The sequence below is a fragment of the Lotus japonicus genome, chromosome 4 (genome assembly GCF_012489685.1).
Source record: "Lotus japonicus ecotype B-129 chromosome 4, LjGifu_v1.2".
Classification (NCBI taxonomy): domain Eukaryota; kingdom Viridiplantae; phylum Streptophyta; class Magnoliopsida; order Fabales; family Fabaceae; genus Lotus; species Lotus japonicus.
The window spans coordinates 19,814,969-19,830,096 of NC_080044.1; the positions used below are offsets into that span (position 1 = coordinate 19,814,969).

Genomic DNA, 15,128 nt, shown 5'->3' on the forward strand with positions numbered 1-15,128 from the left:
CTGAGTTACATGACAAATGATGATATATGCTATTAACTTAAATCCCATCAAAGTTGAAAAATAAGGAGAAGAAGATCTTATCCTACAAACTAAGATGTCCAAACGTAACAAAGGCCTAACACATCAAATCAAGTTAGAGTGGACTCTCTTATGGAGTTATGATACATATACACATCCACTTCATTTTCACCTTCATTTTCTATATATATCTCTCATCTCTATTAATTAAATCATCTATCACATCTTTACTTTCTCTCATTTCCTTCTATCTCTCTTCCTCCACCTCTTCACACATAAAAAGGAGGTGCCAAGAAATGATTATTCACAATATAAAGAGACATTGATGTTGTGTTTAAATTAAACTCCTTATTTCTTTCAAAAAAATAAATTAATTAAACTCCTTATAAATAAAAATAAAATTTGTTCTCATAAAGTATAGCCCTATTCAATATGTGAATTTTGTTTTCCTAACTTAAGTTGGTCCATTTTCCCCAAAAAAAAGTACCAGGTCCTTCAATTGCTGTATTCCCTTCGTTCTTTGGTTCGGTACCACTGTTCCCAATCCCAGGTAAGATTTGTCGTTAGCTTTCTTCTTCAAGTGTTGATTCCAGTTTTAGATTCGTAAACTGTTGTTATTATTCGAGTTTTGATTTTAATTTTTAGGAACCTACTACTGTTCTATTTGTGACTCTGCTTGCTTTCTGGTTATATTTTGATTGCTTCATGCTTTTTAGTTCTTCTAGTATGTCAATTAAATTTGTTCATGTCTTCTTGTGTGCATTTTTAATAGGAAAAATTTGTGTTTCATAGGTACTTTAATTTAATTTTATTATATATCCAGGGTTTTATGTGTGTATATATATTCAGTACATTATCTGATTTGACCGTCCGGACTCACTGGTTGAGCCTGAATGAGAAACTTTACCAATCCGCTGTTCGGTTGGCTTTGATAACATTGAAAGAAAACAAGAAAAACAAAGCCATATCATAGAGCTCTTTTAAGACTTTAAAATTGAATTTAGGATGGGAGATGGAGCAAGCGAAGGGCATCAAAGGTCGTTAGCAGCTCCTCTGATATTTTTCGTTGTTATCGCTTTTCAATTTGCTTCCCATTGGATTGATCAATTCAAGAAGGTCATCTTCCTCTCTCTCTCTCTCTCTCTCTCTCTCTCTCTCTCTCTCTCTCTCTCTCTCTTCCCTCTTTTCTTTTTTAGCCATTCTAACAATTTATAAGTTATTCTGAAAATGTTTGTAATACAGTTTGAATGAACTCAATTGAACCATGTGCGTACTGCATAGTCTATTTCTCTAATCTATAATAGGATACAAAAATTATCTTTATATACTCCTGATTCTAAATTTAACATCTAAGGGCAATAGTTTTCTCATCTCAAAGCTTGTTTAGTTCTGCGCTTTTAATTTCCATGCTTGAATTTTTCCCTATTTGTGATGATGGAGCAGGATGACTTCGCCTTAAACCAAGCTTTGTTTTCACTGTGGTGTAGTTTTTAACTTTTGTGATCAATACTTAAACCCATGTTCAAGAATGAAGAAAAACTGTCATGGTTGTGAATCCTTCAATAGGATAGTTTTGAAACTGTTGTAGAGGTTATTGTCACTAATTGTTGAATGCAATATAGAAATAGCTAGGGAGATGAGTTCTTGCGCATATAAACAACTAAGGGCATTCATGGTAAATTTCTTGAGGCTCCAATTTTAATTCACTACTATTACACCACAACCACATATATTATTTTATGATTTTGCTTTGGTACCTTATCTTATGCCAATGACAAGAACGCTTAGGCAAAGTGACATTCAATGCCTATCCATAACAAAAATGTGGAGTGTTCATGAGATAAAATTGAACCTTTGCATGAAGCCCCAGTAATTGTATACTCTGTTTCTACCATAATAATCCAAGTGCTTATTGCCTTTTCCTGTGCTTGAAAAGATATATCCTCACATTGACTGGTGGTTATGATTTTAATGTCTTTGAGCAATATGCTATTGCTTCAGAGTGGAGATAATGGAAAAGAAATTCAGTTGCGTGGAGAAATAAAACAACTTTTGAAGGAGGCAAACTCACTGTCACAGTAAGTAACTATGCTTTAGCCACTTTCTCTTTCCTGGTAAAGAAATGGGTTTTTTCCTTTAGATTCTAAATTCAATTGCTTGTGGTATTTTCATATTTATTGTTGTTTTTAATGATTTATCAAACGCTTTTTCTTCAAAAGTTGAAACTGCCGGCTTTCTTCTATGTTATCACATTCAGCACTAGAGTTTTAATTGCTCAAGCATTTAAGCTATGTTTGGATTAATGGAAAGGGATAAAATGGAATGACATTAGTTGCCATTGTATAAAGCAATGTGGAATGGAGGGTAGCTTGATGGAATCTATTCCATTCCATCATACCTTTACTTTTCCTTCCACTAATTTGGGGTTGACCGGTTGAGCCAACTTATTATTTAATAATCTCTTTATCATTCGGTTTAATTACGAAACAATGAATTAAAACATTCCTAATATCTATCACAAAATATCCAAACCATGGTATATGGTTATTTATTCCATCCCTTATTTCATTTGTTAGTAGGTATCCAAACAAATCCTTAGTATGTTATTCTATCAAATGATGGAACCCCCACTCCCGTGTAAAAGTACCCAAAAGCAAGTATGTAGCAATCGTCGATTCAGATTTGGTTAAGCCTTTTCACGTGTGACTAACTTTATACATGGAACATTTTACAAGTTGTAGGGTTTAAGCATAATTTAGCTTAGAGAAGTTGATATGCCTAGAGAAATCTATGGGATATAGAACTTTAGCTTAGTGGTGAAGGAAAGAATAAAGGCATTACAATTGAAGCTAGAGTAGGAGAGGGAATAAGAGTTTGATTAAAAGTTGTATAGGAAGCGTTAGCTAACTAAAACGGTTAGCCATCATTTTGGTCTTGGGTATTAATATTTTAAAACAACAACAATCATAGATTTCTACCACCAGATGGGTTTGACTATATGGACCGAAAGATGCTATTATGTTTTATCATAATCAATTCTTCAGAGAGGCCATTTAAACCTAAATCTTTTAAATGTCTTCTTTTAGAGTTCTTTCTTTTTAAATGTTTTCTTATGGAGTTCTTTTCGGTCTTCCTTTACGGAAAGTTATTTGGCTATCCCCCAATTGATCAACTCATCAAACTACAACTCGTCAAACTACGGCTACTATTGGTCTTCTTCCAAAATGTTCAAACCCATACGCTTGATTCTACCATCTTTTCCTTGATAGCTCTGGCTCCAACTTTATTTCTAATACATTCATTCCTGATCTTATATTTTTTATATCATTACTCATCCAGCGAAACATTCTCTTCTTCACAAAACTTTACCTTCTCGTTTGTTGACCCTTTCTTGTCTAATATTCAATACCACAAAGCATATTGGTCAGCCGTATTGTATATTTTTCCTTTTAGCTTGAGAGTCATTATTCTATCATAAATAGCACCTGAAACATTCTTCCATATAATCCACTCAGCTTGAGTCCAGTGTTAACAATAACAAAAGTCTTTTTCCGCTTGATCCATTTTGTAAAGCTCTGACCAAGTGATCTGGTGACACTTGAATCACCATTTATGTTCATTACTTGAATTTTGGAAATTTCTTTATGGAAATATTTAAATAGCTATAGAAATTTCATAAGCTTATGTCTAATATGAACTTTGAATTTCATGTGTGTATATTTGTGAGAGATAAGAGTGCATAAGTCATTTCTTTGTCCTCTCAGGCCATCAACCTACGCACAAGCAGCAAAACTTAAAAGACAAGCAGCTGCGAAGGAGAGGGAACTTGCAAAATGTGAGTTACTTCTCTTGTAACTCATTTTACATATTGCATTCTGTATAAATGTAGATTGACAGATAACATATGTACAATTTTTTGTTTGCTATGAAGATAAATTTGTCCAATGCTTAAATTGTAAAAGTTTTAGCTCCAAATGTGTTTGATTTTGGAAGCAACTACTAGGACCCAAAGATAAGGCACAAATTATTTATGTCTTTTTAAAGAGATAATAATATTAAAGAAAAGCTTTGTGAATATAAGCCTTTTAAACTGATCCTCTCTGTGTTTTTCTAAGGAATGTTTCTTTTTCACCCATGGAATGGTAGGAGAAGTGGAGAACCATCACTAGCTTAGGCTATTAATTTGTTGTTTCTTACCCTTAAACTGGCTTTTCTTTGTTTTGGTAGGATTTATCTTTTAACTTGAGGGAGAGATAAAGGTAGTCTAAAGTCTAAACTAAAGATAATTAACAGAACTCAAGCAATCTCTACATGAAGTTCTAAACTACAAACCAAAATACACATCAGTCCTTGAATAAATCAACCTAACTTGATAATCAAGAAATTAAAAAATAGTAGAAGTTCCCAAACAGCCCAAAATTTTAAAATATCTAATCAATTTCAAGAAGAAAAAACACTTAGAAAATCCAGTTTTTTTGGTCCACAATTCTACATCACAGAAAGGTATCTTTCATGGGAGGCAATCTCGCTTGATCCGGGTAGGACCACTATGGGCTATAAAGCTTCCCTCTGAGTATTTAATGCAACTGCATACCCAGCGCTCGAACTCAAGTCATCTGGTTGAGCTACCCCCACTATGCAACTTGTGTGCTTTGATTTTCTTTGTTTCATTAGTCTTGTTCATCTGTTCTTGCTTTGTTCTTTGCTCAAGATTTGCTCCTCATCCCTTTTTCAACACATTTGTTCGTAACACAAGATACTGCTGCATTTGTGTGTGTGTGTTGGGTACCCACACTTATCTCAAGACAATATATATCTCATTTATATCGTGCAACATAAGAGTGCGATTGTTTCACAAGATGCTAAGAATTTAATCTGTTCAACTTTTATATCAAATTCCTCATAGTTTCTGAAGTAGGTGCATCTGAGTTAATATTTTGATACTTGGATCCTTAGGTAAGTTGAATTACATGCAGCAACAGCAGTTATGCACTATTTGTGCTTGGCATTTATAAAAAAAAGTTTAATATGAAATCCAGGTCACAATTTACATGATAAGGATACAGCTTTGTATTCAAACGTTCTGCTCGTCTCAAAGGTATGTCATGATATAACATTGGTTTCTAAGTTTTACATATTTTCTGTGTGGAGGCTAACAAGATATGTGTGGTTGTGCCGTGTAGGTTTTAACATATTTAATTCTGCTCATCTGGTTTTGGAGTGCTCCTGTGGCTAGCATATCTCAACAACTTGTGCAACCATTCGGTAATGCAATTATGATTGATTCTTCAATTTATATTTACTTGGTTGCAGTTTGCACAATAAACTCCATCAACCATTTGGATAAGACTTGCCTGATTTATTGGACTGCTATACAAATACAAAAAATCTGCCTTTCTTATTTTTTTGGACTCTGATATTTTCTTCAATGAAGACCTAGAAGAGGAATGACGCTTATGACCCCTTATGCTTTTGGTTGAAAGAAGAAACCACTGAGATTTTGGTTAGTATTCTGAACTTATTTTACGCTCTTTTGCAGGGAGATTATTATCTTGGAGGACTGGAGGGGTTCAAAATAACAATATTATGGTAAGTAATTGCTAGTTTCTTTCCTTATTACATATTAATTTTTTGTTTAAGAGAACTAATATTCAAAGCCAATGCTGCCTATTTTGGTCCCAATCATTGATTGTGCCGATCTCAGCTATTTCTTTTGCATATGGATGAATGAAAATTGGGTCTTAGGGTTAAACCTGAAAACCTTGCCGCCGGTTTAGCTCCGACCGTCGTGGCCAGGTGTCTGTTTGGAGCTGATGTGGAATTTTTTAAAATAAATAAATAACATAATTAATTTATAATAAACCCCCAAATCTTTCCTAATTTAATTTCTAAACCCTAAACTAAAACTAACACTAACCTAACTTCTACTCCTAATTAAATCAGATCAAAACCCTAATTTTCTATTGATATTGAGAAGTCTGAGAGAGAAAGAAAGTCTCTAATCTCTATTCTCCAACTCTAATTTTTTTAACCATCTTCCAATTTCTTCATCTTCTATCATTTTCTTCTTTTGTCCAACCCCCACCATCCCTCACTCCCATCCCTTACTCCTAACAGCACAACAGCACCCAAGATGGTACACCCACCACGCTTGCATCCTCCCCACCGCCTGCATCCTCCTACACCCACCACGCTTATTCTAAATCAATCATCGCCAAATAACTGGTGATTTTTATCCTGTTGTGAAATGCTTTGATGGCTGTCTATGACATCAGTGGTGTTTGGCACATTGGGTGAGGATTTCCGAGGTAATTCTAACTCTACCCTCGAAAGCTAGCTCATGAGGATTTCCATAGCTTTATATGGTCTATTTTGGCCTTAGTCGATTTGGCATATCAACAATGGGAATAAAGAGATGATAATGATACAGTTAGTATTAGATAGTAAATAATAGGCAATTAAATAGAGCCAAAATTTCTTTTAAATAGGACTAGTGATGCACTCTCCCGGGCTTGGTTGGGCATGATTCTTTGAGCCTAGTTATGAAGAAATAATTGCTTTCAACTCGTTGGGAGCTACAAAAATAAGGGCTTAAAAGGAGTAACTATTATCATCATATCATGTAATATCATGGTAGTCTTTGTTGATGACATATTACTGATGGGGATTGAACATTGGGCATTACAAACCTCAGGAGCTTCCTTCGGACCAAATTCCAACAAATGACATAGACCCTCTGAATTATTTTAGCAATTGAATCTACCTATTGGAAATCCAAATTCAAACAAATGTAAGCAAAAGTTAAGTGGAAGAAATATTTGGATCTACTTATATTTGCTCAGAATCAATTCTGAATTCTGACTCTCAGAATTTTCTCCCATAGTTGATTATGACTGTAAGAAGTACTTCCAAACATGATGCAATTCTAACCTGCAATTAGGCTACACTAGTTTTTGGTCATTTTGCCTCTCAGTTTTATTTCAGGAATAAATTGTTAAATTTTCATATTCTCCGCAGTATATAAGAACTTTACTACCCCCGCTCATAAATAATTTAGCATTAATACAAGAGAATATATGTATAAGTAAGCATCCTATATTTTTTTTAATGTTGTTCAAACTGTTATACATTATTGCAGGTTGGAATAATACCTTGGCTAGTAGTTTGTTCCAGGGTTAGCAGATTTATTTGTAGACTCACCTATGGCAAATAGATTGTCAAGATGATCTTCTAGAATGACAAACTTGCAAGCTGCTTCGACTGGATTCCTGGATTTACAATTGAAAGAACAAGATGTTACTAGGTTTGTACACATTGGAATTTGTTCTCCCCCCCTCTACAGTTGATCAGTTTTAGGTGTTGTATTTTTTTTTTCTGCCATTTGTTGTCGAGGCGACATGTAAAATTCATTCTGCATAGGCAAGCAAATTTTTCATATGCTTCTAATATGATATGCATTTCCTCAGCATTTTTTAATTCGATTCTTATATATATATATGAGAGCATATCAGGTGAGATGAGTGGTTTATGGGGAGAGATGAGAGGAATAATTAATAGCCATTAGATTAAAGTTTACGGTTCAGATTAAGTTCCACTCTAAGAGTGCACGTGACCCCTAAACCACTTTATTTTTTTCTCTCTCTCCCCGTCAAAACTCTCTTCTCTCTCTCTCCTCAATAAAATCTTCTACTCTCACCACCGTCATTAGAGCATCTCCAATGGAGTCCTTATTTTGGGACCTTAAAATAAGATATGGATCTTATTAGATCTCACCATTGGAGCTATCCTACATGGCATGAGATCTTAGCAAAAGCTAAGATCCGTGCCTTAGCTCAAGTACTCTCAAATGTGGGATCTTAAATAAAATAATATTTTTTTTTCTCTCTCCTTCAATACCATAACCAAAGTGAAAATTAGGGAGGGAAATAAATAATATAAATATATTGGGTACTGTGGGTCCAGTCAAAAGTAAAATAAGATCCCAACCACTAGAGTGAAATATGCATGAAGACCTTATGGGTGTCTTAAATCCTATGTGGCAATTTGGGCCCACAAAAATTGAGTTAAGTCCCAAAATAAGTTCCTACCATTGAAGATGCTCTTAATCATCTTCTCCGTCACTTTCAATTGATGGCCATTTATTTGGTATGGAGAATCTCGTTAAACACAGCATATCACTTCCCTTCAGCTCACAACCTTGTTCCCTCTCTCATCCCCAATTGAATTTGATACAGAACCCAATTGAATTGAATTCAGAATCACTCGGTGGTGGTTTTGCATATGAGATTACTCAATCGATGTCGCACAAGCCACTCGATTCTTCTTCACGCCACCACTCCATTGACTCCTGTATGTTGCACCTCTGCACTTGGAGACCCTTCCACCTCCAACCACCCACTCCCCTTCCACAACCACCACCGATCACACCCAAAACCCAACATACAGCAAACGCCCTTGCCTCTCCGACCGCGCCACCACCTCCTTCTCCCTCGACCTCTCCAAACTCACCCTCGCCGACGACACCACCACCACCACCAACATCAGGAACTACAAGACTCCCGCCAAACACCGCTCATCGTGCGAAAGAGCCGCCGACGCGGTTCCAGATCTGTCTCCGGCCACAGCAGCGATCGCAGCGACACGCGCCGGTGCTGCTCACGGCGCCGACGCGACTTCAGATCATTAGAAGAAGATGAATTGTGAAAAGAATTTTGACAGAGAAAATAGAAAAGTGGGATTGCGTGAAATAGGCACACGCGCACTTTTAAAGTGAGACTTAAATCTCAACCGTAAATTTGAATCCAATGGTTAATATTTAATGCTCTCATTTCTCACCATAGACCACTCCTCTCACCTGATATGCTCCATATATATATATATATATATATATATATATATATATATCACATGAGAAAACCTTTTTTATATGAGAAAATGAGAATGATTTTATAACCATTAGATTGAAATAAATGGCTGAGATTAGAACACCTGATTAATGAAGTCACGTGCTTCCTCCCCTCCCACTCTTCCTCCTCACGAAGCTTGTTCTCCACCGTAGCCAATTACTTACGAGACTTTATATTTATTTTCAATCTAATGATTTTATAACCATTAGACTGAAAATTACTTATATATATATATTTAAGTATGATGTATCAAGTGAGAGGGTGGTTTCTTATGTGAGAGTGAGATGATCGATTTTCAACTCTTGGATCAAAACATATGGTTCAGATTAAAACTCACGTGCCTCCAATATTTCACAAACCCTATTTTCTTATGTTCTATCTTATCCCGCGCATTGTATCTCGTTCGATATGTAGATGTGTTCTTTTCGACATCAGCATCGCCTCGAACTCAGACACACTCACGGTGTTCCTAAAAAATCCTTAGCATCGCTTGGATCACTTATCCAAAATTGAAACTAAACTAAAATTAAAGGGTGCACGAAAAAGAAACATAACAGGCTTGATTGATATGCTATGACAAGCAGATTTATAGCTTATAGGTACTGCTATCAAATATTTCAAAAAAAAAAGGTATTGCTATCAAATGAAATCATTTCTTTGAATTTAACTTTTAAACATATGTTCCACGACGTGAGAAGACTTGAAGTGTTGGATTGCTTTACGTTAAAAACAAGGGAAGGGGTTCTAAATTTCTTATCTAAAACTGTGACTAACAGCGGAGAGAACGAAGACACGTGAGTTTTTTTTTTTTTTTTTAAGTTGTAACCTGAACCATTGGTTTTAATCCAAGGGTTGAAAATTGATTCTCTTACTCACATAAGAAACCCCCTGTACTCTTTGAAGACTACTCCTGTTCTTAGCCAACTCTCCACTCGCCCTCTCCTTACACTACAACGGAAAAAGCACTCGAAATGTCAATTTCACGGTGGCAATAAATCTATTGTGAGCACTTTATTAGAAAATGGGTTAATGGATATGCACTTTCGATGTAAAATAGTTTTACATGACATTTAATCAACGTGTCACACGTAAAATAATTGGTTGTATGTGTAAATAAAATTTACCCAATTAGTGCATACACCATTAGTCCTTTCAAAAGAGAATACTAGTTACAGGTTGGGTGTATTAATTTATATGTAGCGCCAATTAAGGATAATCGTCACTAAAAAACGCGCTACAACCTCTTCCTTCTCTCTCTTTTCCTCCCTCCTTTTCCTGTTTATTTTTCCTTTCCACTAAATCTTTTACTCCCATTTTGTTTCTTCAATAACTCGTCAATGTTGTCTTGAGAACATTTGAGATGCATGAAATTGTATGCGAGTGATGATGAATGAATCATACTTCGGTGGTGGAGGGATCTAGAATGGAGGGTTCTTCCCATATAATGGAGGGTGTTGGAAAAATTATATTTATTTAACTTAAAATTCATGTGATATTTTTTTAATAATTACTTAATTCTGATATGTTTTTATTTTAAAAATATCCACCCTACTTTTTATAAGTATCAAATTGTAGGTTGCAATGGTATGTTGAGAGAGAGGTTGAATTTTGTTGAGGGTGTGTAGTGGTTGTTGAGGTTTTGTTGAAGATGAGGTGGAGGAGAGAAGTGTTGAGAGTGTTCAACAAAGTTGAGAGAGCTGCCCCGAAGCCACGTGGCGCGCTGCGTGTGGTCACGCCAGGCGCGTGCACCACACGCGCCGACAGGGCGCGTCAGCGCTAGTGGGGGGGTGAGAGAAACGACTGAATGGATAGATAAGGGACGCGTGGCAAAGTCTGATTCGTTGGCCGGATTTTTTTTTAAATCTTTTAAACTCAATTATTTCGTTGAAAAAAAAAATTTTGGAAATTTTTTTTAACCAAAATTCATAACTTTTTTTCCTCTATAAATAGAGACTTGGTTCGTTTGATTTGGACACAGAAAAAAAAACCAAGTTTTTTACCATCTTATTATCTTTCTCACCATCTTATTACTCCCTCCGTTCCAGAAAGTTTGTAGTTTAAGGTTGTAGCACAAAAAGTAAGAAAACAATTATTGATAGTATAATTTGACTAGATTGCCCTAATTTAATTTTACTAGTATGATGTGCAACTATTAAAGTATACTTAGATAAAGAAGAATGTAATTAATAGAGAAGAGATTTGGTTGGTTAATATGAAAGGTGATAAGTGAGAGAAAATGTATTAAATGAGGGTATAGATGGAAAAAATTAGCAAAAAATGCAATGGTTTTCTAAAACAACAAACAATTTGGGATATTGAAAAATGGTGCAAAACAACAAACTTTCTGGAACGGAGGGAGTATCTTTCTATTAGCCTTTGTTTTGAAATTATTATGTGATTAGTTTGTTGTCTTTCATTTTAAGTTAAGGAAATAAAATAAATTATTGTCTATATTTTTTAAAAAAATTTAAATTGTTAAGTGTTTATTGTTTTAATTTAATTTAAATCGATAATTGTAATTTTATGTAAATAATAAAAACAAAAATATAAAATTAAATAAAAATATGAAATAAAAAAGTGGTGGGGTAGGGTGTTGAATGAAAAACCATTGGAGTGAGTAAAAGTTGAATGAGTGTTGAATTGAAGAGAAAAGATGATGTGAAGTGTTGGGAAGAGAAAAAGTGGTGTTGAAAGTAAGTAAATTAAACAAACCATTGTACATGGTCTTAAAGGAAACTTGTTGAATATGTGCATCAGGCAATGTGGTAAATTGGTTTGTTGTAGAATAGCTAATACGCTTCTCTTCTTCACTTTTCCTGCTTTGCTTTTCTTCAGTTTTCATGACACATATTGTTAAGTATGGGGTCTTTCACTGCACACGACTAATCCGACAAGTTTACGTATCTTGGGAGAAGAGCACATCAAAGTTCTTATTCTAGCTAGTGCAGTTAGGGCGTTTTCTCTCTAAGGCCGGACAGCGTCTAGCGCACTTCAACCCAGACTTTTCCAAACCCTTTCTCTTATATTTTTGTTCATCGATCTTGTTCATGTTGAGTGTAATTTAAAGTGTTTGATAAACATAATGTTGCAACTCTCTTTGAATATTAATTTGTATGGCTGTATATATTAATTTGTATAAAAACTTAGATGCGCTCCTATCCCAAGAGACTTCAACCTGTCGGATTAGTTGTGTGCAGCGAAAGACCCCAAACTTTATGAATAATATGTGCTATTTAATGAAAACTAAAGAAAAGCAAGAAAGTTGAAGAAGAGAAGCGTATTGAAGTTTTAGAGCATCAAAGAGGTTTGCTGCAGCCTCTATTAGGCAACGTGTTTACCAAAGTGTGGAAAATGTGCATCAGGTAGTGTGATACATTGGTTTGTTGTAACGACTAAAAGAATAGGAAGCAAAACAACCCACTATCTGATGCTTCTAAAACGTAGGGTGGATATTCTTAAATAAAAACATATCATAATTAAGTAATTATTAAAAGAAAATATCACAAACAGATATGAATTTTAAATTAAATAATGTTCTGTACTAGGGAGATCTGACGTAGAAGACTGACAGAAAGTGAACCCTAGCAGAGTACTAAAAATATCATAAAAGGAATATTCTCATTAAATGTTCAAAAGGTACTTTTTACAAGGTGTTGACCTCTCCTTTTATAGAGGGAATGGTCATGATGTGGACTTTTGTTGTACTTGGGCCTGACAACCGGGGCCCAAGCCTTTATACATATAAGACAAATCTAAAGGAATCTTCCAGCTGGCGTGTGGGCCTATCTAAAGGGCGGGCGGGATTCAGTGTTATTCTGTGAATCCCGCCAAGACTGACTTTCGTTCCTGGTTGCTCATTTTGGGCGGGCATAAGCATCCCTTATGTCCCGCCCAGTCCACATGCCCTCAAGACATGAGGCTCAAGTTCCTTGAGTTGAAATGTCTTTAATGTGCCTGCTTTATAGCCCTTTGATATGCATACCGTCATTCCTTGTGATCGTAGGCGTGTTGCCGTATTCATGCTTATGCCTTCATCGCCATTTTGTTGTTTCGTCAATATGGCGCCATTCTCATGTTCCGTGCCATGTCGCCATTTTATTTTTGTTTATACATCGCCTTCATCATAACCGTAATGTTCACGTCTTTTCAACTGACGCACGTATCCTTGTTTTCCGGGATTTCGTCATCATTGGTCATAAATGCAATTTTCAGTTGTGCGTCTCGAGGAGTAATGTCCTTTCGCTTCATACCTTTTCGAATTTCAAATCCCACGATCCCACGATTCTTCACGATCTGCCCATTCATTCTCTCTCCTCCCTTTTCCTCTATAAAAACCCTTTTTACTTTTTCACTTTTCACTCTCTGAAAACCCTTTTCCTCAAACTCTCTGCGATTCTCACTTTTTCCTCTTTTGAACTCCGGCGAACCTCCGTCACTCCGGCCGTCGTCATTGCGCGGTGCCTTCCCATAGCCGACTTGCTTTCTACTCCATCCTCCATTTCTTCTTCCGGTGAGTCTTTCCTCTTTCTTCTTTCTTAACACTGGTCATCTTCTTCTTTTTTCTTGCTGCAACTGTTCATCTTTTTTTTATTTTTATGAAATTACCCAGCATGTCAATGCACAATATCAGCATTTCTTCTTTAGAACTTTCTTCACCATCTTCGGAGGGGGAAGTTTCTGCCCCCACTGTTATTGAAATTCATTCCTCGCCCTCTAGTCATGAGGATTCCGGTCCCGCCGGCTCTGTAGATTCTATTCTCTCTTCGAATGGAGAATTGTCTTCACCCGAGTGGCGTTCAAACGCACATTTGGTTGAAGATAAATGTCTTTTGCGTTCCATCTGGGGCAGTGTTGGAAGCATCAGCTCGCTTCGAATATCGTCCCAAGGGTTTACCAAAATAAACCCCGCCACCTCTAATAACGTAGATCACCTGTTGAATGTTCTTCCCTGTGGCGAGGGTGATTGTGTTCTTTTACGCAAAGACTTGTCCGATGAATCGCCCGATTTCTTTTTTGTTTATGGTTATTTTTTCCTGGACTTGAATATCAAACTTCCATTCTCGCCCTTTATATGTCACGTTCTTTCTTTTCTGAACGTGGCGCCTTGTCAACTCCAACCCAACGCCTGGGGTTTTATTCGCTGTTTTGAAATTCTTTGTGAACATTTGAGTTTCACTCCCACCTACCCCTTGTTTTTCCTTTTCTATAAAACAGTCACCACGAAACCTACCTCTGTCAAGTGGGTTCCTCTTCTAGCCCGTAAGAACATGAGCCGATTCACCGCCCTTAAAAGCCATTACAAAGTGTGGCAGAAAAAATATTTCAAAGTTATGGAGTCGTCCGAAATAAATAACTTGTTCCGAGATTCCGATAATAATCCACTCTTCCCCTTTTACTGGACAAAAAATCCTCGCCGCAAAATATCCGTTTCATATGACGCCTTAGATGAGTCTGAGCAAGGTATCGCCGATTATCTTCGCACACTACCAGTACTCTCTGGCCATGACCTGATTGAGGCGTCGAAAGCCGGCACTTTAAATCAGTTTTTTAGTAAGTTTATGATCTTTTCACATGAATTGCCTTTTTTCTTTTTGTTCATGTGTTTTGTCTAACTAATACTTTCCATGCAGTTACGATGGGAAAAGGCAAGGTTGATTCGAACCCGTTGAAGTTGAAGGAATACCTCGCCCAGTCTGGCGCGGCGGCGAAGAAAAGGACCGCCGAAAATGAGCAAAAGAAGAAGAATGAAGGTGCTTCAGGCTCTGATAATGTCAGGGACCCTAAGCGCCAAAGAACTTCAGGCGCTGCTGGTGGTAAACCTTCTCATCAATCAGCTGGTGCAGCTTCCCAAAGTCAGCCTGCGGAGAAAAAGAAGGGACATGACACTATCCCGCCACCTAACCAGGATTCAAGCTTGCTGATTAACCGCCCGCCAACTCCATTTGGCCAAGCTGGCCCCAGCTCAGTCATTGGTGGCGAGGCTCCTCCCCCTTTGCTGAGTTTAAATGATCCTCACTTCAATGGGCTGGACTTCATGACCCGCACCTTTGACAACCGGGTCCACAAAGATGTTTCCGGTCAAGGCCCCCCCAACATTGCTTCCTTGGCCATATTTCATGCACTTTCCGCCGCCAGCACTGTGGCGGGAATGGCCCAGTGTGTGAAAGAAGTGATTTCAGCCAAGAATCGTTTCGAAAAGAAGGC

At 36.8% G+C, this 15,128-nt stretch overlaps 1 protein-coding gene across 1 annotated transcript; it reads left to right on the forward strand.

Moving 5' to 3' along the window:
- The first annotated feature begins 415 nt into the window (after window positions 1-415).
- Window positions 416-7,494, forward strand: LOC130714703 (protein GET1-like). The gene is made up of 8 exons (XM_057564630.1): window positions 416-568; window positions 1,023-1,134; window positions 2,020-2,096; window positions 3,783-3,853; window positions 5,058-5,116; window positions 5,202-5,283; window positions 5,558-5,607; window positions 7,157-7,494. Exons 2-8 carry the CDS (start codon window positions 1,024-1,026, stop codon window positions 7,229-7,231), a joined length of 525 nt encoding a protein of 174 aa, XP_057420613.1. The 5' UTR covers window positions 416-568; window position 1,023; the 3' UTR covers window positions 7,232-7,494.
- The last annotated feature ends 7,634 nt before the right edge of the window (window positions 7,495-15,128 follow it).